General features: G+C 43.3%; 1 protein-coding gene across 4 annotated transcripts in view; it reads right to left on the bottom strand.

The window, feature by feature from the left end:
* Nmdar2 (glutamate ionotropic receptor NMDA type subunit 2) overlaps positions 1 to 20089 on the bottom strand; it is a 126353-nt gene extending 106264 nt beyond the window's left edge. For all 4 annotated transcript variants that reach the window (XM_025307311.1, XM_025307313.1, XM_025307312.1 and 1 more), the window contains exons 1-2: positions 19620 to 20089; positions 15833 to 16004 (exon numbers count right to left, since the gene is read on the bottom strand). In XM_025307311.1, the coding sequence (XP_025163096.1) occupies positions 15833 to 16004; positions 19620 to 19934 (487 nt within the window). In that variant the 5' untranslated portion in view covers positions 19935 to 20089. The remainder of the gene's footprint in view (positions 1 to 15832; positions 16005 to 19619) is intronic.
* Between the last annotated feature and the right edge of the window lie 4157 nt (positions 20090 to 24246).

The following is a 24246-nucleotide window of genomic DNA, read 5'->3' as shown; positions in this document are numbered from 1 at the left end:
GACGTGGTAGCGGTATCGACATCAAATATTCATAAGGCGCTTCGCACACGGGCCATTTCGAGCCGCTGAAAAGCATAACGCGTTACACTCCGCTCACGAGATTTCGCGCGACGGCGACGGCGACGAAATCACTTTATCGAGTGACCTTTGTCCCGTCCTCGCGACCCAGGTGTTTTTCTTCCACCCTCCACCCTCAACCTTCCGCCCTCCAACCTTGATCTCGTTGTCCGTCCGTCCGTCCGTCCGTCCGTCGTCGCGACGATCACTTTGTTCGGACGATAACAATTCACTTTGTTATAACGGACCAACATCGGGTTTTTCTCTTTCTCTTTTCGTCCTCCTCTCCCCCTCTCGCCCCTCGCCCGTTTGTCGGTCCAGACGTGTTATACCGCGTCACAAAGCGCATTCTTTCCCCGCTGCGATCCCGCGGCGAGAGAGACAGGTAATACGCATCTGGCATCAACGACGAGGTATTGCATCCTTTCCGTTCCTTTCATCTCTGTACCAAATAACGTGCGTGTGCTCCGGACATGATCTACTTCAATGCTTTTCCCATTTGCTTTTTCATTTATTCTTCTGAGAGAGAGAGAGAGAGAGAGAGAGAGAGAGAGTAGAATTTATTTTATTCCTATAGTTATAAAGCCTCCCAGCCCTTTCTCTCTGTTGGAGTTTATGGCTGATTGATGAATATTATAAGCGAGTACCCAAGTCGAACAATGTTTATTAACGATAACGCGATAACACTGTAAGAAAGAATTAAGAATTCACTGGCACACATATCAGTGCACAGCTGAAGACCGATATAACGAAAACCACATCGCATAATGTTTATGCTAGAGTTTATGCTGGAGAACCTTTTAAAAATGTAATATAAAAAGTTAGGTATGGGAAATGGTCCTTTACACATAAGCAGAGAGAGAGAGAGAGAGAGAGAGAGAGAGAGAGAGAGAGATTTCCAAAACAACTCTCAACTCTGACATTTCGCGCTTTCAACGTCGACGTTACAACTTTCTTAAATGGTAACGATACAATTTGCACCGTCGCAAGTTTGCTGTGGAAGATGTTTGAGCTTGACATATAGTCATATGACAGTCTCCGTGAAAAGTACAATTGTAGACACGAAAGTCCGCTATTTCTCGTATAAGTTTCGGAATGCATACGCCTTATCCGATAAAGAATTCTCTCTTTGGAAGATAAATACTCCCATTGGACAGGACGAGTGTCTTTTGAAACTCACTTATTAAGAATAGCGGACAACCTTGTCGTCTGTGATTATACGCATTGTTCTTTTCCGATCGATACAAGTATTGTATTCTCCTTCGTGTGAGCAAACGCGCCAAAATAGCCTCGATAAACTATCGATTACTCACGATTGATCAACGAGCAAACTTGTTAATTGGCCCTTCGGGCACGAAATTATTCGCAGTATTAACGTTTAATTAAACGCTAGATACTGACATAATACGACGGCTTTCGCAGTCGTATGCATGCACTGTTTTTTTATTTAGTTATGCAGAAATGCTTTTATAGAGTGAAAGTAAAATTATCAATACAAATATCAATGAAATGTCAATGAATGTAAAAGTGTGCCTCGTGTTATATGAAAAATTGAAATATTCCAAATAATTGTTTTCGTTCTTTTTTTTACATAACACAAAGTTATATATGCTCTTTTTTTATTTCTTGCATAACATGACGTTATACGTTCTTCAATTCATCGATACTTGTATTTTCACTCTGTAAAAGTATTTGCAATTCTGCAAAACCGGATGGAAGAAACAATGCAAACTATAAATGTTGCATTGTATCCATTTTCTTAAAAAATTCCGACGAAAATAAGACGATTTCTCATTGGCCGTATCGAGTCCCGTTGCCCATCGACGGCAATTTCATAGCAGTTTCATCAATGCCGATAAATTTGTTGCAGCACGTCACGTACGTATTTGACAATATCTCAATTTGGCTCGCAGTCCATTGTGCACGCGCGAGCGCAGTCTCGGTCAAAGAGACGAAGAAGGTACACATTCAAACACATCCGCCCTCGAGTACCCAACTTCTTTCCTGCCGTACCCCCGAGACGCCGGCTGTGTAGACTGCAATTTCCTTTGACCGTTTTCCCTTACGTAAACTTCTTTACTTCTACCGTGAATTTCGTCACATCTCGCGCGAATTTCTCTCACACACCGCGGCGCTACGATTCTTATTTATATATTTTTAGACGCAGTCAGCCTAATTCCTTCACGAGTAACTGCAAAGTTAATTAAACTATCGTAAATTAAAAATCTGGTAGTTGAGATCTCCCGAGATAAAAAACAAAGTTGCCGCCGAGTTCTCTCCGTCTTGGCCCGATTTACTTTTAATCCGTATGCTCGTACGTTATTTTCTACAAATTACAATCAAACGACTGCTATGTGACGTTGAGACTTTCATCTCTCGCGCAATCGATTCTTTTTTATTCCGCGTAAATCAGACCATTCGATTCAACCTGCATGCTTGTGATTCCAAAGCCACCTATACATGTATACAAAACGTTAAATAAATAATATCCACTCCTTGCTACTTTTTATTATTTCCTATCCGTTCGACCAACATTCATTCCCACTTGGCGTATTTGCGATCATTTCTTGAATTCATTCGTCCACGAGATCATAACGCCACATCATTTTTCCCGAGAGAGCCCGGCTATTCGCTTATTGAAGGAAGAAGAGAAGCTGACGTCGGCTAAAAAAATAGCAGAAAGAGGGAGAATTCTACCGCGGATCGTTTGTAACTTTCGTCATGGTCATGGGCAAAAATCAATGGCCGGTCAAGAATTGGCCGGCGGGAAACCGGCGGGGACCGTTGAAAAGCTCCATTAGCGGTTCGATCTGATTTCCCTCTCTTTTATCGGGTGACGAACAGCCGAGCATGGCTGCGTCCTAGGAGAAGGTCCTGTATAACGGGTGGTCCAGCGGAATGACGTATTCGATCGACGAGGTCAAGCGACGGGAGCGAGATTGATTAAATGTTCTTGGCGGCGGCGTGACGCCGGGGAGGTGAAGGAACCCGGGGGGGAGAAAGTCGAGAGTCGTATTGGTATACACGGAGAACTTGGTCGCGATGCTATCGTTTGATCGTAGCACGGTACGATTGAACCTGTACTTGATGGACGATCGAGAATGGCAAGCAGCCTCCCTATGATTGATTCGTTCGCGATTGTCGAAGCGGCGAGGGGAGAAAAAGGATCATATTGCTTTATTCGGAGTTGCGAAAATCGCCTCGGGATGGATAATATCGCCGACTGCTTCGCGTTATATTACCAATAAAGATGCGAGAGACACGTGTGCGTGTGCGTGTGCGTAAAACAACGTGACGTACGTACAGTCGTTAGGAAACATAAACAGATATTTTATCGAGGGGAACAGAAAGGACAGAAAGGAAAATTGATGACATTTGTTGTGTCAGCGGAAAGTAAGATGAATGTCCCAATCAGTGACAGCGTCTTCATTTAAAACGGACGCATCCGTTTTTCTAAATAAATCAGCTAATATGAGTTCTTATTTATCCTAAAAAAGAAAACACGTAGTTTTAATATAAATTTTATATATTATCGGTTCTAACAAGTCTCGGAGAAGAGTGAAAGCCATGATAAATGCTGAAACATCTTAATTATGATTGTACTGTTGACGACGACAATTCGAACAGTCATTCGCCGATATTTTAAAAGCTAATAATTAATATCAGATGCTTGATGTTCTTTTCGCGATCATTTTTTAACCTCCATAAAATTGAACCGTCGTCTTGCTAAACGATACTTTGATTATTTCTGAAGGAATATTATAACTAAATTAAAATCTCAAATGTTCAAATTTCCCAACGAAATTAATATCGTGTACATGTAACTTAATATGAATATTAGTAATTTATTTCTTGGGAGGAGATTTCTTGAGCACTAATTTATTCTTATGCCACACAAAGACGCATTACAGTATTTGTTAGAATTTTCGTTTAATTAACTATTATAAAGATAATAAAGTAACTTGTGAATAAAATGAATAAGACGTCTTGCAAAAAGAAAGAAATAATTGGCTGCGGCTAAGACGGGGAGACCTTGCGGAGAACTAAGCTTAAGTAACCAATTCCTCTTTACTTTGCTTCTCGAGAAATGCGATGTATCGGATTACGTAGCTGTTCCTTCAATTTCGCACGAAACCTTTCAGCGGTTATTTTTATGGAAAAACGCACGCGGAGGATTTCGACGCTACAAAAGCCACTTTGAGATTTCAGGTCAAACGTTCATTGCCAATAGATGGATTCTGTTTCATACTTGCGACCGATCGGTTTCGGTGCACTTTCTTTTGATTTAAAGACTTTAAAGAATCGTCAAAAATAGTACATACTTATTTAAAAAACGGAAAACAAAATTTAACTAATTAAATTTATTTAATAGCGCGCTAGAACGTTGTGTAACTTTTGTTCCAAATATATCAGCAGTTTAAAAAAATCGAATTATTATATTTATTGTACGATAATAGTATTATAAGGATTTTTAAAGCAATTGCTGACACATTTATAGGAAAACAAAATTTATATAACGAAAATGATATTAAAAAAGATATTAAATATTTTACTTAATCAGCTGTCATATTAATAATAATTACGATCAGTAATTAATTAGATTGACTATATTACGAGCAATATCATACTTGATTTAATCATATACGCGAAGGAAACGAAATCATCTTTTCGGCATAAAATCGATATAATATTTGATGTCCAATGGCTCATCACCGAGATACATAACATAAGAAAGAAAATTAAGCTGGACATATTGAGAGACTGCGTCCCGAATTACCAATCGATAACGCGCACCAATCTAAGCTCCATGGAGCGCGACGTCGTCGCATCAATCTGCGGAATAGAGCCGCGATAAGGCGACGTCGTTTGTTCGGATGGCTCCGAACTTGCCGGGGAAGGGTCAATGCGCGGTCTTCGTCGCCAACAACGACAAGTCGTCGGCGAAATCGATTGAACGCAAAGTTATCCCCTGCGACAAAATTCTTTTGAACAAAGTTCGCACGAAACTTATTTGCCAGGGCGACTCTTTTCGCGGTGATTTTTTCTCCGGATTTGGGAAAAAATGCACAGTTTATTCGGAGAATAAGAAAGATATGTAGTATGCCATCTCCATATAAAGCTCCTTTTTGTATATGATACATTTTCTTTTTTTCCTTCCTTTTTTTATCAGCTCTATATCGTAATTAATACATAACGATTATATGATATCTCTTGTCATCATACGAAGATGAAAGGAAGTTGTTACGAATGGAGGAACTTTCAATTTCTATTCGTAAAACGCAATTGCTATTTTGCATCTCATCATAAAATACTTTTACATCTTGTATTTTTTATCAAGCCATTTCTCAACAATTTTAGGAAACAAACGATTTTTAATTTCATTTAAAAAAAAAGTGAACACAGGAACGTTAAAACAATTAATTCAAAGGTCTCTTGATTGGAATTTCAAACAGTATGACAAACATTCGAAACGCGCACTTTCCTGCCGTAGAACACTGATTTGGTCAAATAGGTCGGATGTCGATTGATTACTCCAGAAATTTCGCCGAAATCCGCGGTTATTGAATAATATACATTTCGAATCTATGTAGAGAAAGATAACAATATATGTAGGCTATGTCAATTAAGAGAAAGTCTATGTAGCTGTACTGCTTTTGGATAAATTACAATTCGTGTAAATTATATAGTTCTTGTTTTCGAAAAATTTGTTCACTGTGCTCTTTAACAGATCTTAATTGTAGTAAATATATGTGGAAATATTGTTTTCCGATATTAACAAGTACTATATTCAAATTATTTCATGTTAACTCAGTTAATGTTTAAAAAGTGTCATATAATATAGATATAAGTATACACTTATAAAAGGACATAAGTTAAACGTTAAAATATATACCGATATATTATAGATTGTATAAGAAGATATAAAGTGATAACGTTTAAGAGCACATTAACTAAGCAGTAATATTTTATAAAGATGTGATGAAATACTTCTCTCTCACCCTCTCTCAGTCTCAATTTCTCTCCCTCCCTCCCTCCCTCTTCTCTCTCTCTCTCTCTCTCTCTCTCTCTCTCTCTCTCCCTCTTGGAAAGCAATTCGGTACGTGGGAGAACCTGCCGTTGATCGAAGTAAATGCGATCAAATAACGGAGATGCCACGAACGGTAAATTGACCGTAGATTAATTACTCTGAAATCTTGATCGTCATGCGAGTTATACACGGGGTAAATGTACATGACGTAAATACGATCAGGATTTATGACGTGAAATTTCAATTACGTCGTAACGTTCAACGCGATCCGAAAGCGGGGCGTAAATTCGAGAAACAGATAAAATACACACCGAATCAATTCATAAAAAGTCGCCGAATACAACGCTATAATCACATACAATGGATATAATTATAGAATAGATAGACAACAAACATTTGACCGCCGTCGCTATGTCTTCATTAAGGATCACAAAATTATGCGGCGAGGGGAGCGCGCGTCCAGCGGATAAAAGCCATTTCCGGTGGGTGGGAAAGACGGCTAAGAAGGATACATAAATCAGCACGCCTGTACTTATCGCCGTAAAAAGGGCGAGAAAGAAAGAGAGAGAGAGAGAGAGAGAGAGTGAGAGAGAGAGAGAGAGAGAGAGAGAGAGAGAGAGAGAGGAAGAGAAAAGAAGAGGAAAGAAAAAAGGATTGTGGAACGAAGAGGAATAGCGCGAGAAAAGATCATTCGTCCGGCTACAGTGGCTTATACTTTCCACGGGGGTGTCCGAAACTCCTGTTCCCGAACTTCTCAGATGCATCTTGATTTTCTATTTCGGCCGTCCACGGCCGACAGATACTACGGCGTAAAGTTTCGCACCCTTCCCTTCCCATGCGCGACTGTGCGGAATAGTTTGAATGCCTTTCTCGATCTTCTTTACGATCTATTTGCACCTGCAACACCCCCGTTAGATACATGCTTCGGTACAAAAAGAGAATAGAATAGTTTAACTGCCTCTGTTCTCTCAGAGAAAAGAGGGAGGGGGAGAGAGAGAGAGAGAGAGGGAGAAAGAGCGCACCTCGCGCTTCCATGAGGGGATCGATCATGTGACTTTTTTCTTCCAGGATGAATTGGTGAAAAGTGAAAATTTCCCAAGTTGAAAGCATTTGGAAATGCCCATTTTTTTCGCACGTCATCCCGAAAGAAAGAAAAATCCATGGTCGGCTGTATGCGGATTTCGCGCGTTATCGCTGTCAATCTGACTTGTATTATTTCTCATCATCTCGTGAGGAGACGCGTCACGCATTTTCTCTTTTTTTCCTGCGAGACGGATTCGTGGCGCCACGTAATGCCGTGAAATTTGCGTTGTTAGCCGAGGGACTAAAGCGACAGACGCTACTTATCTCTCGATCGCGGATCGTTTGCGCGAGGAAGAACTTGCCTCTTCCTTGCGGCTGTTATCCCGGTTCCAATTTAAATTGCGAATTATCTTGCTTAAATTTCGAGATAATAAAAATATACAAGCAGTTAAACGCGAGAAGCGAGAGGCTACGTGTTTTTATCTCAATATCTAAAGGCCGTCGTTTGCATTCGCCATGGGAATGGGAAACAGCGATTGCGGCTTCTCTCGGCAAAATTTACGGCCGCTCCAACAAGATCGATACGCATTAAACGGTCCTCGCGTGACTTTTTCGCCGGGCGATGTTTATTTCACCCCGAGATCTTCAGCGCAGATTAGATGGATCAGCAAATGGAAAGCGGAAATCGAATCGCGAGTATGTTTCCATATCTCTCGTACCCGTTCCAGAGACTTCCCTCATTTCCGAATTAATTGAGCCGAATTAATTGGCGTGATGTAATCCGCATGGTCGAGTGTCGGACTGAGCCTGAGATTAGCCGAAATCGATCAGAATCGTAGAAATTCAAAACGTATGAGATCGCTCGCAATTTATCCAATAAATCTCGCTCGCGCGTGTTTTTCTCCTCTCTCTCTCTCTCTCTCTCTCTCTCTCTCTCTCTCTCTCTCGATGTGAAAGAAAGAATTCGAAGAGGGCTGCAGTGTCTTCGCGTTCACGAGCGCGCTGGCACGGCTTAAGTAGTAAATTCTATGCGCGAACACAAACTTTGCCGCTCCTCTCGGGCTTTGCGAGGCTTCCGGACGCGAGCGCGGAACTGCTCGACAAAGTTAAACACGCACACACGGGGCTGTTTCCCTTCGAAATATATTTTCCGAACCAATTCGTCCGAGAGGACCCCTCTCGCAACTCGCGCCGATTGCTTTCGAGACAATTGGCGCGCGAATATTCGCGCGACAACATTCGCAGGCTGCATATTCTCTCCTCTGAGGATACCTCCGTGGATAGTTTCGCGTTTATTAAAACGTCGGAAAGAAGGGAAAAGAAGATTCCAACGAGATGTTCGATCAATCGTACCGACGCGGCGAAGATTGAGGGAACGTGCACAGGATGTTTCCGCGGAGCGCTGCGATGTGTGGGATCGTAGCAATTCTAAAATTTACGTGCTTGTAAAAACGTTCCGACATTTTTCGCCAGATGGCGGTAGCTTGCAAGCTCCGCGAAAGCTCGCGCTTACCACCGCTTCCCTTGGCTGGCGCCGTTCTTGAGGCGCGCGGCGCTTAATGAGATTTGAAATAATCGATCAGCCCCGGCGGCTCGATCAGCCATTACCGGCATTATTATCGAGTCAGCGGTAAAATTGAGCGGCCTGATCGCTCGGCCTGATGAGGAGCAGAGCGCTCTCTTAAGGCGCGCCGCGACCTCCTTTAGTGACTCCGGCTGGAATTACCGATGGATTTTCCACGGTACAGCGCTGCGAGCACAAACCTAGCTTTATAACCGTCGATATGTGTGCTCGAATAATTCCAAAACTGCATCGACGATCGAACGGAGTCCGACTCGTAATTTTTTTTTTTTCGTCGTTGACGTACTGCGCGTGGAATCATGTTTGAAAATTTTCCGGATTCCATACCGGTGTTCTCGCGGACGGCGTATCGACGTCAAAGGAGAAATTACAAAATTACGCTTCCCAACGAAACTTCATTTACCCGCTTATCTCTGTCTTTGATCTCGGCATGGTATGATTCTACGTTAATCACGTGCAATCAGAACGTCATCGCGTCGTTGTTGAGCGTTACTCGATTCTAGCTTTACCATCGTTACATTTTATATCGCTCTGATATAACCGATCAATAACTTCGTCATTTTTATAAAAGACACTGTGACATTTATTTCTCATTCTTGTCACGCGTTAACATTTCTCCTTCTCCCTCCTGATAGAAAAATCAATATTCGTGTATATGAGGCACATGCAAGTGTATACACGAATATTGCACAGATATCAACATCTGTGCGTAGATGAGAACGTTGTTTGCTATTTGTATATATATCAGAAATTAATTTCATTTGGACGCGTTTACAGGGAATTTTCTAATTACATCTCATTTTGCTGAAACCTTAAAACTCTTTCATTATTTACACGCGTAATCACGCATTATTCACGGTGTTGTCGCGTGAATCAGTCGGATTTCTATTTTCAACATGTGAGCCGAATCGCGTCGGAGAAAAGGCTATCCCGGTAATTGCCTCGTGATATCGGAAGCAAGGATATCGATCGTAACCCGCGGCTTGGGATTTATTCTGCACATGCCAGTCGTCGCGGTGTCCGTGTCTAACCGCAATGTTCAATTTGCCATGCGGTCGGTCCGCTTCCGGTTTTCGGTAAGTCATTCTCTGTGACGAGACTTTTTCAGAAATATACGACCACGCAAACTCGCGGGTCCCTCTATTTTGCAAAATGAAGAATTTTGAACGCTTTACGTGATGATTGTCAGACAGCGTGCATTTTTCACGCATTTTCACTTTGTCCGGAGGAATGTGTATGTCAAGATATTTTCATACATCATATCTTTCCAAACAGCCTTTCAATCATACCTCTGAGCGATTTTTATGATACTGACAGTCCGACAGGCAAGAACGACAGTTTCCAGCAATTTTACCGAATATTCCTGCGTAACTGCGATACTGTTATCATATTTACGCAGAAGTGACCGGTAAAATTGTCGAGAGCTATCAAGGCACTATTGGGAAATATTTCGATACCGTTATCGTCGCCCACTCACACGCGAGCACGTTAGTTCTATCAGATTTAACAAGAATCATGACGAGTTATACGACAACTTGTACGCTTGGTATTTTCCGCCGAAAAGCCCGCGCGGGGCCTCTCACGGGGTTTCTCAGGCAGGATCGTCGCGAGAATGTGCGAACAGCGGCGTGCGTCATACGCACGCGAAATTACCGCCGACCACTTTGCAATTTCCGCGTCGACGTGCGCGATTGTCATAAAGCGCGAAAATTTAATGGGCCGAGCTGGCGGAGCGGCGCAGCTGCGTCACCGAGCGATCGACATCTCGCTCGTTCAAGATGTCGAGTGCTCCCGGACAATAGTCTCTCCAGCCGATGTATCCATCAGGAGGACGGCGCGCGATGATGTCTGCGCGGCGCCTGGCTGTCGACCAGTTTTCCAATGTGATTTACATGGCGGGGCTGCGCCCGACGTCTCTTTCTTCCGACCGGGAGTGCAGTAGCATGAAAACGTCCGATTCTCCCCAATCCGATTCCGATTTTTCACCGATTCCCGATGAGCACGGCAGGCCAACCAAAGCTTTCGTCCGGCGTCAATAGCAGATTCATGAATGACCGGTCATTGACACGCTCGACTGTCGCATTTACCGCGCGACTCTGAATGTCCGACGACCGATTGGACTCGCCGAGAGAATGCCGGAACACGACACCGCTTTCGAGCACACACTCGTTCCTTATGGCACTCAATTTAGCGCGCGAGGCGACGGCGCGAGGAAACGGCACGCGGGAGTCATGAGAAATAAACGTGCCGCGTATGAGCTTTAGAAGCATTTATCGGCAACGTGTGGGAGAGATTTGAAAAGTTTCTAAATTGATTACTTCGGGAATAATGGCGAATTTAAGCGCACGATGAGCGAATCAATATCCGGATAAACTGAAACGCTTGTCCCAATATCCGGTCATGATTATTTAATGAAATTATTCGGTGTACATTTATGCGTGACGATTTCCGTGGCGACGATTACGATAATTTGCCTACAAACTTCAAGTGTTCGGTATAAAAATAATAAAAGAAATAAATAATTAAAAAATAATTAAAGAAATAAATAATTAAAAAATATGAACAAGAGGAATTAGTAACGTTTGCGATTAATAATTATGAATTGGTTCCTGCAAAATGAATCAGAATTCAATGTTCTCTTAGAACCGTCAGCGCGTTATTTTTGCATTTGAGTTGCAAATGACAAAAAAGTAATCAGGAAATATCGGAAATATCGATGTCAATCTCCAGCGTTGATTTATATCCTCGATTCGGCCTCGTTCCTCCATTCGCGTTTAGCTCGATTGGCCATCGCGCTGTTTGTTTATATCAGACTTTTCCTTTCAATCAATATATCCGCGTCGACGTAACGTTTCTATTCTATTCGGAAATAATTGAATATAAAGCCGTAGCGCGCGTATTAACTCACGGGAGAATACGCGTAGAATACATGCATTCTATACACCTCCATCCGTTAGAATCCAAAGCCAATGGAATAATTTGTATATCACCCTCCCTGCGAACTTTTTCTCTGATCGATCGAATCGATGCGAAGTTCTCCACGTTAAAATATTCAATCCGGATGCCGATGTTTCAAAAATTTTCAATGGAAGGGCAAAGACTGTGATGCATTATAAGCCATTGAGTCGGAATTCTGCGGATTTCGCGATTTCTGCTTGCCTGTGTATATAAAAAAAGAAAAAAAAAAAGAAACCGGAGGAAAAGAGAAGATTCCATCTCCATGAAACATGAAATAATATTTTTTTCCGATTTTAACACCGGAGGCCACATCGAAAAATAATTCTCGCGTATTGTAGTGAGAAAATCGAACGGTCAAATGATAGGGAATAAATAACGACAGTGCAATAAAAAACGACAGAGTGAAGAACAATCGACGACCGTCGAGATTGATGCGCGATGTGTGCAGACGTTCGTCTAGTCGAAAGTCGCATCGAACTTTATGCCGGCAGCCGGCAGCAACAGTTAGGCTTCTCAAAGGAGAAAACGGCTCGCGCACGTGTGAAATACAGTCCGTTGGCCCGGCGGTTTATTCGTCAATTAGTTGTGCATCCCGTACATAACCCTGACCAGCTGCTATTATCCGCTCCGAGATTCCAATAATCCCCAGTTCCAGCGTCTGCGCGTGCTTCCTTTGCGTGCCTGGCTTTGGCTTCCTGTACTAATTAATTATCTCGTACCGCCCGGAATTCTCCGTGCGATTACACAGTGCCGCGACGAGGAGCGGCGGGGGGTGTAATATCGTCTGACGTCTGAGCTATTCTTTTGTCTAATCGGAGCTAACAAGAGACTCGTTAAACTCGCAGTTAGCCGCGGGATATCGCCGAGGGAAATTTTCCGCCGCGAAACTTCAGCGCGAAACAACGTCCGTGTTTTAAAGCCGAGGCCGCGCATGTTTGCGATTGTTGCTGTATATTCGCGGGATTCCGCTGCACATAAAAGTACTTCGAGAAGAGCAAAGTGCCGGATGTGCAAAGTGTCCCTCGTGAATTACGATCGTGTAGTTTTGACTTTCTCGACACGAGCGTCAGCTGCTCAAAGCGCTCGCTTTTCTTTATCTTGCTATCAACTGAGTGATTTGTATCTCGAAATCATTTCTCGTTTTCTTGTTAATAGCGATTTTTATACATGTCAATGTATGTAATTACTTTGTCAAGAGACTTTTTTTCAGACATCGCCGTTGGACAACCTTACGTATTCCTGCCGTACCGAAATTATAAGCTTGCGTAGAAATGAGGGGTGACTCGCGTCACCAGGCGAAGTTGAAAGCGAAGATTCGGTAATCTACATTTTCCCCATTTTATATTCGACTGGCAACGAGGAGTCCCTTTTATCACGGTTAAAGAACTGATGTATATCCTAAGAGCAATACGAGAACGATACTAGCGGAGGGTGCGTGTATTCTGACATTGAGATTTTTTGTGATAAAGGCTGAGCCTGTCCCCATGAAAGCCCTTGATATCTCGTGAAATGGGTTCGAATCGATCTATGAGATTTCCTATCCCCTCTTTTAACCTCGCGTTCGCGCAATTCCGAAAAAGCCGGTCGGGATTTACGGTCTCGCGCGTGACCGATAAAAAGGTGATAAAAAGCGATCTTCGATCGGCGACTCCTTTTACTGATAACGTCTGAATGTCCGGATGTTTTTATGTATCTGTTTTGAGCATCAATGGAAGATTTGTATCATTATCGCACAACCTCGTAGAATATTAAGTGTACATCATGAAATCTGAAGTATCAGAAGTAAAAAAAATGTCCTTGAATGTTTTACCATTACAATTCGTTCGGCGAAAAGGTGCGTGGAATCTAACTTTGAAAAACCCAGGAAGTGTAAGTTTCTAGGCAAAAATAAATTAACTTCAAGCTAAAAGTTAAAACAATACCGCCGTAGAAAATACCTTTAACGTTTTGGTTCTTTTTCAGTCAATTGTATAATGTAAAACGATTTTCTCTACACATCTTAATGAAATTAAGGTTCTGTAATCTGAAAATTATACTTACTTGTGCATTATTACATAAGTTTTTATTCGTAATTAACATCTGCAATCTTGGCTCTTGTAATTGTTGTATATTTTTGTATTTAAACTTGACAAGTGCTCAATTAGCTAGAAAAATCATAAAAACGGACAAATAAACGCTGGCGATAAAAAAGCAATACGCGGAGTGAACTTATAAAAAATATCCCGTATTGTTATGAGTTTTAATGAAAATGTTTCGAATGATCTCGACTGAAGGCTTTAAATGGACTTCCACCGACAAAGAAGTTTAACGTCAAAAGAGTTTAAATATTGTTACATATTGCTAATAATATTGCACTACTTTATCAGATAAGCCAATACATTGTGATCGTATGATTGTTTACTTAGTACCTCAGTCACCCAATTCTTTTTGCATAAATATTTTAAACCAAAAAATAAAATAAAACTAGGTTGCAGCAGGTTAGATTAGGTTAGAACAAATATTTTGTTATCACATGAACACCTAATCACTGTGCATAGATAAATCTGGAAAAGCAGTGTAATACTAATAGCGATACATAAAATTATTTGAATACTTTTGCCATTGAATTTATAGCAATTAGGCGTGGGGATAATTTTCGAACGTATTCCCGACGCGTCGCCGTGGAATCGTACGTGTCTCGAAGATTGCTCCCTCGTTCCATGTTCCTACGTTAATTCGCTCGCGAGTTACGGCTCTTTAAAGTTTCAACACGTTCGGTATTACGAACGCGAGCGCGCTCACCGTAAACTCACCGTGAGCTGGGTAAACGACCTCGTGGTAGAGCAGCCACGTGGTCGAGCGGCCAGCTGACATAACGGCAGTGGGACAAGGATGGCAAGGCCGCGTTTCAGCCGCCTTATGTAACTGGGCAAGTGCCACTCACAACAGAGTCGAAGCGACGTTGTGATCGTTGTCCCGTAGCGACTTGAAATAAAATCCATCGCAACACCCAAAAAAAAGGTATTCTATTTGTAAAGTGATTTTTCCCATAGTCTCATATTCTAAGCGAAACCTTTTGCAGAAAATAGATTCCTCTTTCGACAAAGCGATTAAAGTAAACCATTCATCTAAAATTTATTGGATATTATTCCAACTATTTTCCTCTTATTTCAGGAGGATTTCCTCTTGTATCAATTAATTTTCTTCTTATATGAAAAATACAGTTTATAATCTATTACAAGAAGTTGAATAATATATTCTTTCTTTAACTAGGTTTCATGCAATTGGTTATGATGAACATCTTTGTAGCTATGAAGTCCATAATAAAACTTTTTAGAAATTTATTTGTTAATTTTATTTTATTCGTGCCTACTTATTGTAGAACTGGAGCCGAAATACATCTATATATAATATATATATATATATATATTACTTTTCGCTATACATTATCATAATTTTTACAAATTAACTAATATAACCAGTAAGAATAAATAATAACCCTTTTAAAAAGAAAATTAAATAATCTGTGTATAAGAGGAAATTTCTATTAAAATCAATAAGATTTGCATTATACATACAACATTTAATCCCTCTAACTTTAAGAGTAATGTGTTTATATTTTCCTCTTAATATCGGAGGAATCCTCTTGAGGCCATATATAAGAATAAAATCCTCTAAAATTCAGATGATTCCGCTTGTTCTGAAATTACTTTTTCTTGGGTGAAGGCAACGTCTCCCGTGCGCTTTCGACAGACGCGTGGACTCGTTCTTCGAGAGATAAGGATTGATTGGGCAAAATTAGATGATTGCGAGGGGAAATATCGATCATCCACACAGACGGAGGAATAAATTGGCTTGCGATGGTAAGTACGGGAGCTTATACATCGTCCTGAAGCGTTGGTTTTCTGTTCTTAATGGATACAGCGGATGAGAATAGAAAGAAATCATAATGAGCTCTTTCGGTCGCTTCGATGCCATTAGAAAATTACTCGTCCTCCTCCCAGACATTTTACTGAAAGACGATACTGAACAATCGCACGTGTGGATTTCTTACACATCTCAAAAACGATTGGTTTACGGTATTGCTTTTCGCGAGCTCCACGTATCGGTTGGGCTTTCATTCCGAGAAAAAGCCTCTATAAATTCTCTACGATTGGCGAGACGACTACATAATCGAACGACAATACTGATGAAGCAACACTCACCGTTAGGACTGGGTGTGAGCTCCTTCATCGCTATTTTCACATGTAGATCGTAACGCTGGAAGAGTCCCAGCCGCGGACCTCTCGTGCTTCTCTGGAGCGCGTTGATGGCGGTGGTGACCGCCCTGGTGTATTCTCTCACACCGAAGGACTTGTACGGCACCATCATGCCCACCTGTTACACGAGTCACACGGGAAAGATGAAATTTTCGTAAGGTGCGTGCTATTACGTTTTCTCTGTCTCGCTCTCGCTCATACTCGCGCGTCCCCACGTCCGGTTCTGACCGGCGGTAAACGAGAGAGCCTCTGTCGCCGCGGGCTTGCTGATAAATCGCACCCCCTCTGCCAAAGCAGCGGGGGTTGCGAGATCGTCAACAGGTTGTACGAAACGATATCTCGCGGAGTTTCGGCCGAGACGTAGTTGACGTTCGCCGCCGCCGTTTACAAATGGCTCGAGTTCAGAAGCAAATACTATAAACATGAGCGTCCGCTTGCGCCGACGTGCGCCATCGTCTGTCGGGGAAAGCGTGCGTCCGTTGTGCGTCATACTGTTTTATCATTATCGTCATCGGAACGATTGTTCGCGCGGAAACACGTTGTACTAGACGATCGTGCATGCGGCGGCGCAATCTCCTGATGTTTCGTCTCCATCTGGTGGTTATTGATTTATACAGTTTGCGACTTTCTCTCGGTTACTCCGTGCGATTTTGTGTATATGCGAGTTGCGAATACAAGCGCACTTTGGCGAATAAGATGGAAAACTGAACTTTGCGCGCGCAAACATACACGGAATGATTTAGGCTTTCGCGAAATTCATCCTCGAAAGGATCAATTGCAGAGTTCTCAGTTATTAATACTGGAACTGCCAAGGCGATCACAGCAATTGGTTTGTGGTTTTTTATAAAAATTACTCATATTTGTAACAGTACGTTTTATATTTTCATTCATTTAAGTTAAGCGGGATTAAAAAGAAAGTAATATAGATTTTTTCGTTTGATCCATGTATTCTTTTCCTTTCCAAAAATCCATCGCTTTGATCGCTCTGATAAAAATGGGTGACGTCGTATTACGAAATATTAAAACTTATGAGAGCGTAGCGTAATAACTAACGACGTGTACACCATCAAACGTGACACTCGCACACGAAAACAAGAGCGAACGCGTGTTGGGAGCGCTTTTAACGGGTCCGGGGTACTATTGACCATATAATCGGTTGATTGAACTGGGTGATCGATCTTCGTTTCTTTGTTCGGTGTTTTCAATATCGCGATTTTCATGACACGCTTTTATGTGATCATAATAACTGCGGCGCACCGCTACAATGGGGCCGCGATTACGGTTTTTCGCGACTGCTGCCTCTCTGTACTACCGATCGGCAGACAATGTAATTAAGCAATGTTAGGAGCGATCAGAAAACTGCAGCGAGGGCATCTCGTTCACTTTATTACCGCAAGAATGGACCAGCGCGCACCTGTTGCATAAATCGATCGGTGCGAATGAATAGCACGCGTAGACTGCGAACGGACAGCGGCTTACATTTCGGCCTACCAGCGGTGGGGTAGAGTTCTCTGTCGGCGATATCAGCGCGATTCTACTGTTTAAGAAGCTTAAAACTTTCACCGATATTCCGAATGACCAGAACTTCCGTGTGTTACCTCTGTGCAATTACCAGATATACACAAATTGCCGTAGGATCTCGCTTTGATCGGCGCCGAATTCGCGCCGAAAGAGGAAAATCACACGTTAATTCTTTAACCGTCAATATGCAAATATACTATCAAGTAAATTGATATTGTATTTCTGGCCAAGAGGCACGTCATTATTCTGTTCTGGTTCTAGTTTCTTAAATAATAATCTCTTAAAATAATATCAATAAATTGCTAAAAATGGTAATTGGTAATGGTAATTAATAAAAATTGTTAATCGTTAATATACTAACAGAAATCTACGTACAAATATAAAAACCTGTGTACAATGTATAGAAATTTGCGCGAATCTGCTGAGTCTGAGGAATTTATATGAATCTCTTTGCGATCTCTTATTCCGCGCACTTAGTTTTTCCAAGCGGCTACGTTTGACGATCCTTTCGTGATCGGAATCTACTTTGTTATGCAGTAAGATCAATTCCGCCTTCCGTGCACTTACTTCGATACTCGAACGCATCTGGGAGGCCGCAGCTACTAGGGAAAATCAATGATGCCGTTGCTAGTTCGTGCTCTCACATCACTTAAATCACCACTTAAGTCCAGATAAGTGGCGTAAACCCGACTATTTACGGTGAATCGCGCCATCAGAATCGATCGTCGTGCATCTACCAGCTGTAATTATGTACTTATGTAATTATGTACCGACGCGCAAACAGCACAAGGCGATTATTAATACATTCACCGGGCGGACGGAAGATTTATAAATTGAGCTGTCGCGCAATCGGCGGCAGAGAGACCGCGGAAAAATTCATGAATTCGTCGGGAAGACGAGGGAGGGGGTCGCGGAGAATTTCCTCTCTCGTGCGGGTCTTGGGCACAAAAGGTAACGACGTAATCACTCCCGGCTAATGCGAGCGAATTCATTAACATCCATTAAAGGCGGTTATTCCCGCGCTCTCGAATACTCCCGAGACGATAAGCCGAAGAAGTTTTCGTCAAATCCGTTTAGACGAGGCTACGCCCGTGACGGGGAATGATTCGCGCGTGCAAGCAGAAAGAGCTAATTAATGCGAATTAAACGAGCGGCTCGCGAAATAATTCATCTGAGGGGTCATCTAACTAAAACCGATTCCGCTAAGGCGGAACAGAAGAGAGGACTCCGTGGTGAAATTCGCGGAGCAAGGATCGCGTGACAAGCCCATTGTTTACGGAATTGTGAGGTCGCGGAGAGAGCAAAGAAGTGGATGAAGGGGAGAGAGGAAGTTGGCGAGAAGAATAATTAAGTGCAGTAAAACACTCTCTGTGTGTTCTTGAAAGAAAAGCCCGGCGGAAACTTTGAGGACAAATCAACAAGCGTACATCTCGAGGTAATTAACGAAAGAATTTTTATTCCGCATTTTGTCCGCCATCGGCTTTCTTCGCGAGCAATCTTCTTATCTCAGTCGTCGATCGAATTCGAACGAATTATTTATTCCTCGAGCGAGAAGGACGACCTGCCACTGTCTATTCGCGACTTTCCGATCGCGAATATACCTACGAGTATTATACCTTCACCGAATCTGTCGGAGTGAAAATACATCCGACGTGACAGCGAAAATACCGCCACTCTCGGAATCGCAGCAGTGAATGTTTAATTCAAACTCAGAGTGGATTATTAATTCATACGAGTGAATGTTTCAATCTGTTTGAGCGAGTCCGTTCCAACAGAGTCCGACAGAGAAAAGATCAAATTCATTCTTTACGTCGAATGCAAATATTTACTCGACGATCACGAGTGAGGAGTTCACTCTTCATGAATGAAAGATCGCTCAAAGTCGACTGACAAAGTCGGCTGTCGGCTGTCGACATTTCGAGTCGAAAAATTCAGTCGAAAAAAATTTAGAGCGCTACTTATCGCTTATTATCTAAATTAATATACTCGTGAAATGTAACACTCACTCGCCGATTTATTAGAGCGCGAAACTCACCGTATACGAATGAAATCGACCACTCGACTCCGAGTGAGTCGGCTCTCAGTTCTACATCGCGAGCGAAACTTTAGCCGGAAAAACGAAACGAAAAGCGAATTATCATTTATCGCTCCCCATTCAAACGAATCTCCTAATGAGAAACACAAGCCCCGAGCGGCAAGAGTGGCCACTCACCTTGAGACCGGTGATGTTGTAATTGTTCCCCACAGAAGACTGCGGCGCGTAAGTGAAGCGCTCCGGCGGCGCGACCGTGCTGGTCGTGGTGGTCGTGGTAGTCGGTAATGGCCGCTGCCTCGTGGAATTCGAGAACCTGCTCCCGCCGATGCGAACCCCCGAGTTGCCCCTGCCCACGCTCAAGCCCTTGGAGATCGTGCCCCTGTCGCTGGAGCCGATCTTGATGGCGCTGCCGCCTCTGGTCACGTTGCTGCCCGACAGGTTGAGGGCCAGCAACGGCGACAGCAGCATCCAGAAGACGCACGCGATCCTCATGGCGCGCGATTCGCGTTCGGTCGTTCCGCGACGTTCTCCTGCTTTCTTCTCTATCGCGACACGGCGCGGGCGGTCCGTCCTCGACGAGCGACTCGAGTTTGCCACCGTCCCGTTGTTGTCGTCGTCGTCGTCGTCGTCGACGTCGGCGTCGCGCTATCCCGACACCTCGGACACCCCCGCTCCCATTTAAGGCCCCGACGAGCTCCTCAGCGTCGCGACGGCGCGACGCAGCCGCGTGCACGCGCGTCTCCACCGACGCGACATCGCCGTCCCATCGCGCACCGCTGCGCACCGGCCGCGCACCTGCAACAGAGATTTATGTTCGTTGATTATGTCGAGCGGATAATACGCCGGGGATGTGTTCGGGACGCGAGCGACTCTCTCCTGTTCCACTCCGCCGACGAGGAGCCTCCAATTGTACCGAGCCACTTCGGTAAGCCGGAACAGACGCGATTAAACGCGCAATTTGCGGCGAGTCTCGACGAGTCCAAGGTATCCCGCGAGAAGTCGCTGATACTTCTTGCTCGAGAAGAAGCGTTCTAATTAAGGGGCTCCTTCAGTCGGAGCTGTTGTCCTAATTTAACGTCTCGTCGGGGCAAATACGAGAAGGATTCATTTAAGGGCCCTCGGAGGGGAGGGGAAAGGGTCGCTTAATTGCCGAGCTCGCTCGCCAAGCCGTTTTCTTGTTATTATCCCGACCGAGAGTTCGCAGTTCACCAAGTGCGGGGACGCGTCTCTCCTCGGGACTGCGATGCGCGGCAACTTTCACGAGCGACGATGTGAAAAGACCCCGCTGCCGCTCGAAGAATTTTCGCATTGCGAAGCGACGAAGCGACGTCTGCGCCCGCCCGCGTGCGATTTCCCGGCGGACTAGCTGGACGGGATCGATCGGTCATCGGCCGCCTGTCATTGCGCGCGGATGTAAAATGCCGTCGCCGTCTGACAGATTGAGTCTATCGCGCATCGAACCGATTGCTCGATGGCGTAAATCTGTAAAATCTAATCGGATAAATTCTATACCCGCGCGACCCTTCGTTGCTCGCCCTGCTCGCGGATAATTCGATGGATCCGCGGCTTTGATCGGATATCTCGCGTAATTACGAATTCAATTAATCGAGGCTCCGCTCGATGCGCGGAGAAATCGTTCGAAACTGATATTCCGTCTCGTCTTTCTCGCGATTTCTTTTATTTCGTTTTTACGGAGAATTAAAGGGAGGGGTGGAGGAGAGAGAGAGAGAGAGAGAGAGAGATCCGTTGGTGGCAATTTTTTCGGGCTTCTTCGCAAATACTTCGGTTTTCTAAAGAGCGAGCTTCCAAAGCCTCGTAACGAACGAAACTTTTGGTCGCACGGTAAGTTCTGCGACGAATAGTCGGCGATTCTCCTTCGACCAGAGTGGATAGAGAAAAAGTCTAACGACGGGAGAGGAGAAACTTTTAAGCTTTGACCGTATCAAGGAGGATCGAACGTATGGTCAACGGCGAAAATACCATGCGTCACTTTGTTCGCGCAAAGTCACATTGTAATCGGTGTACCGCTTCGGTTAGCGGCTGCGCCACGGAAAATATCCATTCTCATGTCTCCGTGGACCTCGCGCGGCAGCTTTTAAACAGAGCACACACACACACACACACACATACACAGTTTAATTTTTAATGGAGATAAAAGTTCCATAATTAACGTGGCTTCGGGACGTATCGCCGGCGTAAGAAACAAAAGAAGGACGAAGTTTTTTAATTTTCAGCTTCGTAAATTTTGTAAAAGCAGCCGGGTTTTTCATGAAACTCTCCGGGATATCTCGAGCTTCTGCCTGCACATCCCGATCGTTATTCCAGTGTGGCTCTGTCCTTCTTCACCAACTTTTCCCCGTCCCATGGCTCGTATTCTGCGATGCACAAGAGCTCGCCGGCAGGTCCCATCACAACACAGAACGCAGTTATTGCCTAGCCTCCTCACGTTGTGGTCGGACTTGTAGGTCTCGGCAAACTTCGGTCATCAAACTTCCAGCGGCAGACACATGAGCGAGATCGCATCATTCTCACTGCTACCAGCGAGCCTCTCGACCGTCGAAATGGCGTGATTTTTAACCGGTCGTACGGATTTTCCACGAAAATTACGGAAAATGCGCGAAACGACACGCATCGATCGTCGATTTGCCAGCTTCGTCCGGCGGCCTTATGAATTTCGCGGAACTTCGTTATCGTCGATGAAGCGAGCTTTCATTAACCGAGCGTGCGAGCTCGTGCATAAAATAAATGATGCAGTGCCGATGCAGAAAAAATTATATACTGCCAATATTTCCGGCGTTATTTATCGGTTGCTCCCTTTCGCAACGGCACTGATGTTTGTTTCGACTCTGACGGCTATTTCATTATTGCAATGTCCGTGAAGGACGTACGTACATGAGAATAAGAGACAGAGAGAATGAAAGAGGGAGAAGGAAAGAAAATGAATGACACGGTTGATTCCGGCTATAATTTATATTTCGAGCGCGGACGTTATGAGACACAATGGACGCTTTTTAAATGTCTGGTTACCTTTCACGCGCTGCCATTAATCATTGACACGGTAATAGGGCGATTTACATGGAAATTATAATAATAAAAGCATAACGCGTATTAACGTCAGATACGAACTCGATTCGTAATTTACGGCCGATACGTTTTATATGCGTTTTATATGCGAATAATTTTAATCCCCGGCATTATACATTCAAATGCAAGGCGCACCCGGCTAGCCGGGTGCAAATTTAATCGCGGTATATGTTCCATTGAAACATTCCTACATTACGATTTTTAGTCGTAAATTATGTCGAACATGATTCACACGCGAGCGAAAAAGCGTTTCCTCTCCTCTACTTTTCTCCCGCTTGCCGTGTGATCTCGTGTAATTACACGAAAGTACGTAGGATGCATTTAATGTTTCATTCAAAGTATCCGGATAGTTATAAAATATGTTCCTTTGAATAAAATCTGATATAATAATAATGATACCTTGTCCGATTTTATCTCATTAACTTGGTCATATTCGACGGAAAGGAATTATTTTTATACCGCTATTATATCTGTTAAATCACTTGCCTTGTCGATAATCACGATATTTCGCTGATACTCAGGTAGCAAAGAACATTACCGATATCATTAAAGTCGATCTCAACTTCTTGGCTGACCTAATAGATCGCAATAAGAGATTCCTTCACCTTAGTTCAGACCATCAATACCCGTGACTGGTATCTTAGATCGCGCGAATTTTCATTAGTGTAAATCAATTTTATTTCTTTCTTTTCTTTTTAATAAGACGTCCGCTTTTTACGTTGTAATTTGATGACGTGCATTAATGAAAATCAGCAAGATCAGCAGCATTCTATACAAACCGGAGATAAAAGGACCGTTATAAACAACCCGAAGATAAAAGGATTCGGTTGCTCTTATCCAGGTAATGAGTTGACTACTCGAGAGTGAGGAAGAGAGAGAGAGAGAGAGAGAGAGGGAGAGAGAACAGAACAACGTGGACAACGTAACGACAGTCGCGATATCTCGCGACATAAATTCTTCCGAAACTTTTTACGAGATACGTACGGCCCGTCAGACCTGTCTGAGTTTATTGCCAAAGTTCACCTCGCTCGTCCTCTCTCTCTCTCTCTCTCTCTCTCTCTCTCTCTCTCTTTCTCCTTTCTCTTTCGATTTCCTTCGGAAGACGATTCAACGGAATCAAACATTTGCTCACTGTCTCAAGTCGCGGATGCAAGAACGTCTAATGATCGTTCCCCGTGCACTCGAACTTCTTTATTTTAGAATACGCGCCATTTAACTTTAAAACGTCAAGAACCTACGTTCTTACCCGTACGATGAAATCTGCGAGGATAACTAGGGAAAAGAGATGGGACCGCGCAGAAAAAGAAAGAGCGCGAGGAAGAGGGAAATCTCGAAAATATTCAATAATACCTTTGTTTTCCACGGTTGGATTTTCTTCAACTGAGAAAACTGTTTCGAGTTATAGTTTCATGAGTCGCGCACACTTTTTCGGACGTTCTTCTTTTAATTTTCTCAAATATACGCCGCAGATGTATCCTTGTGAACAACAGGAAGTAATGAAAAATATTGTGAGTGTTGAAGAATTTAAAGAGTATATGTATCTCTGAATTCTTCAAGAGCATATCCTATACATTCTCGCCATATGCAATTTTTGTCGCGCACTTCATGATGATACTTTAAGAGACTGTTTAAGAAACTGTCAAGAAAATATTCCTTCTTCAAGGTAACCTTTAGGCATCGCCCAAAAGAGTAATCGCTTTTCTTGACCGCATTTATCCAC

Source organism: Harpegnathos saltator, unplaced genomic scaffold (assembly GCF_003227715.2).
Source record: "Harpegnathos saltator strain DR-91 unplaced genomic scaffold, Hsal_v8.6 scaffold845, whole genome shotgun sequence".
Classification (NCBI taxonomy): Eukaryota; Metazoa; Arthropoda; class Insecta; order Hymenoptera; family Formicidae; genus Harpegnathos; species Harpegnathos saltator.
This window is presented reverse-complemented; position numbering and strand designations above follow the sequence as displayed.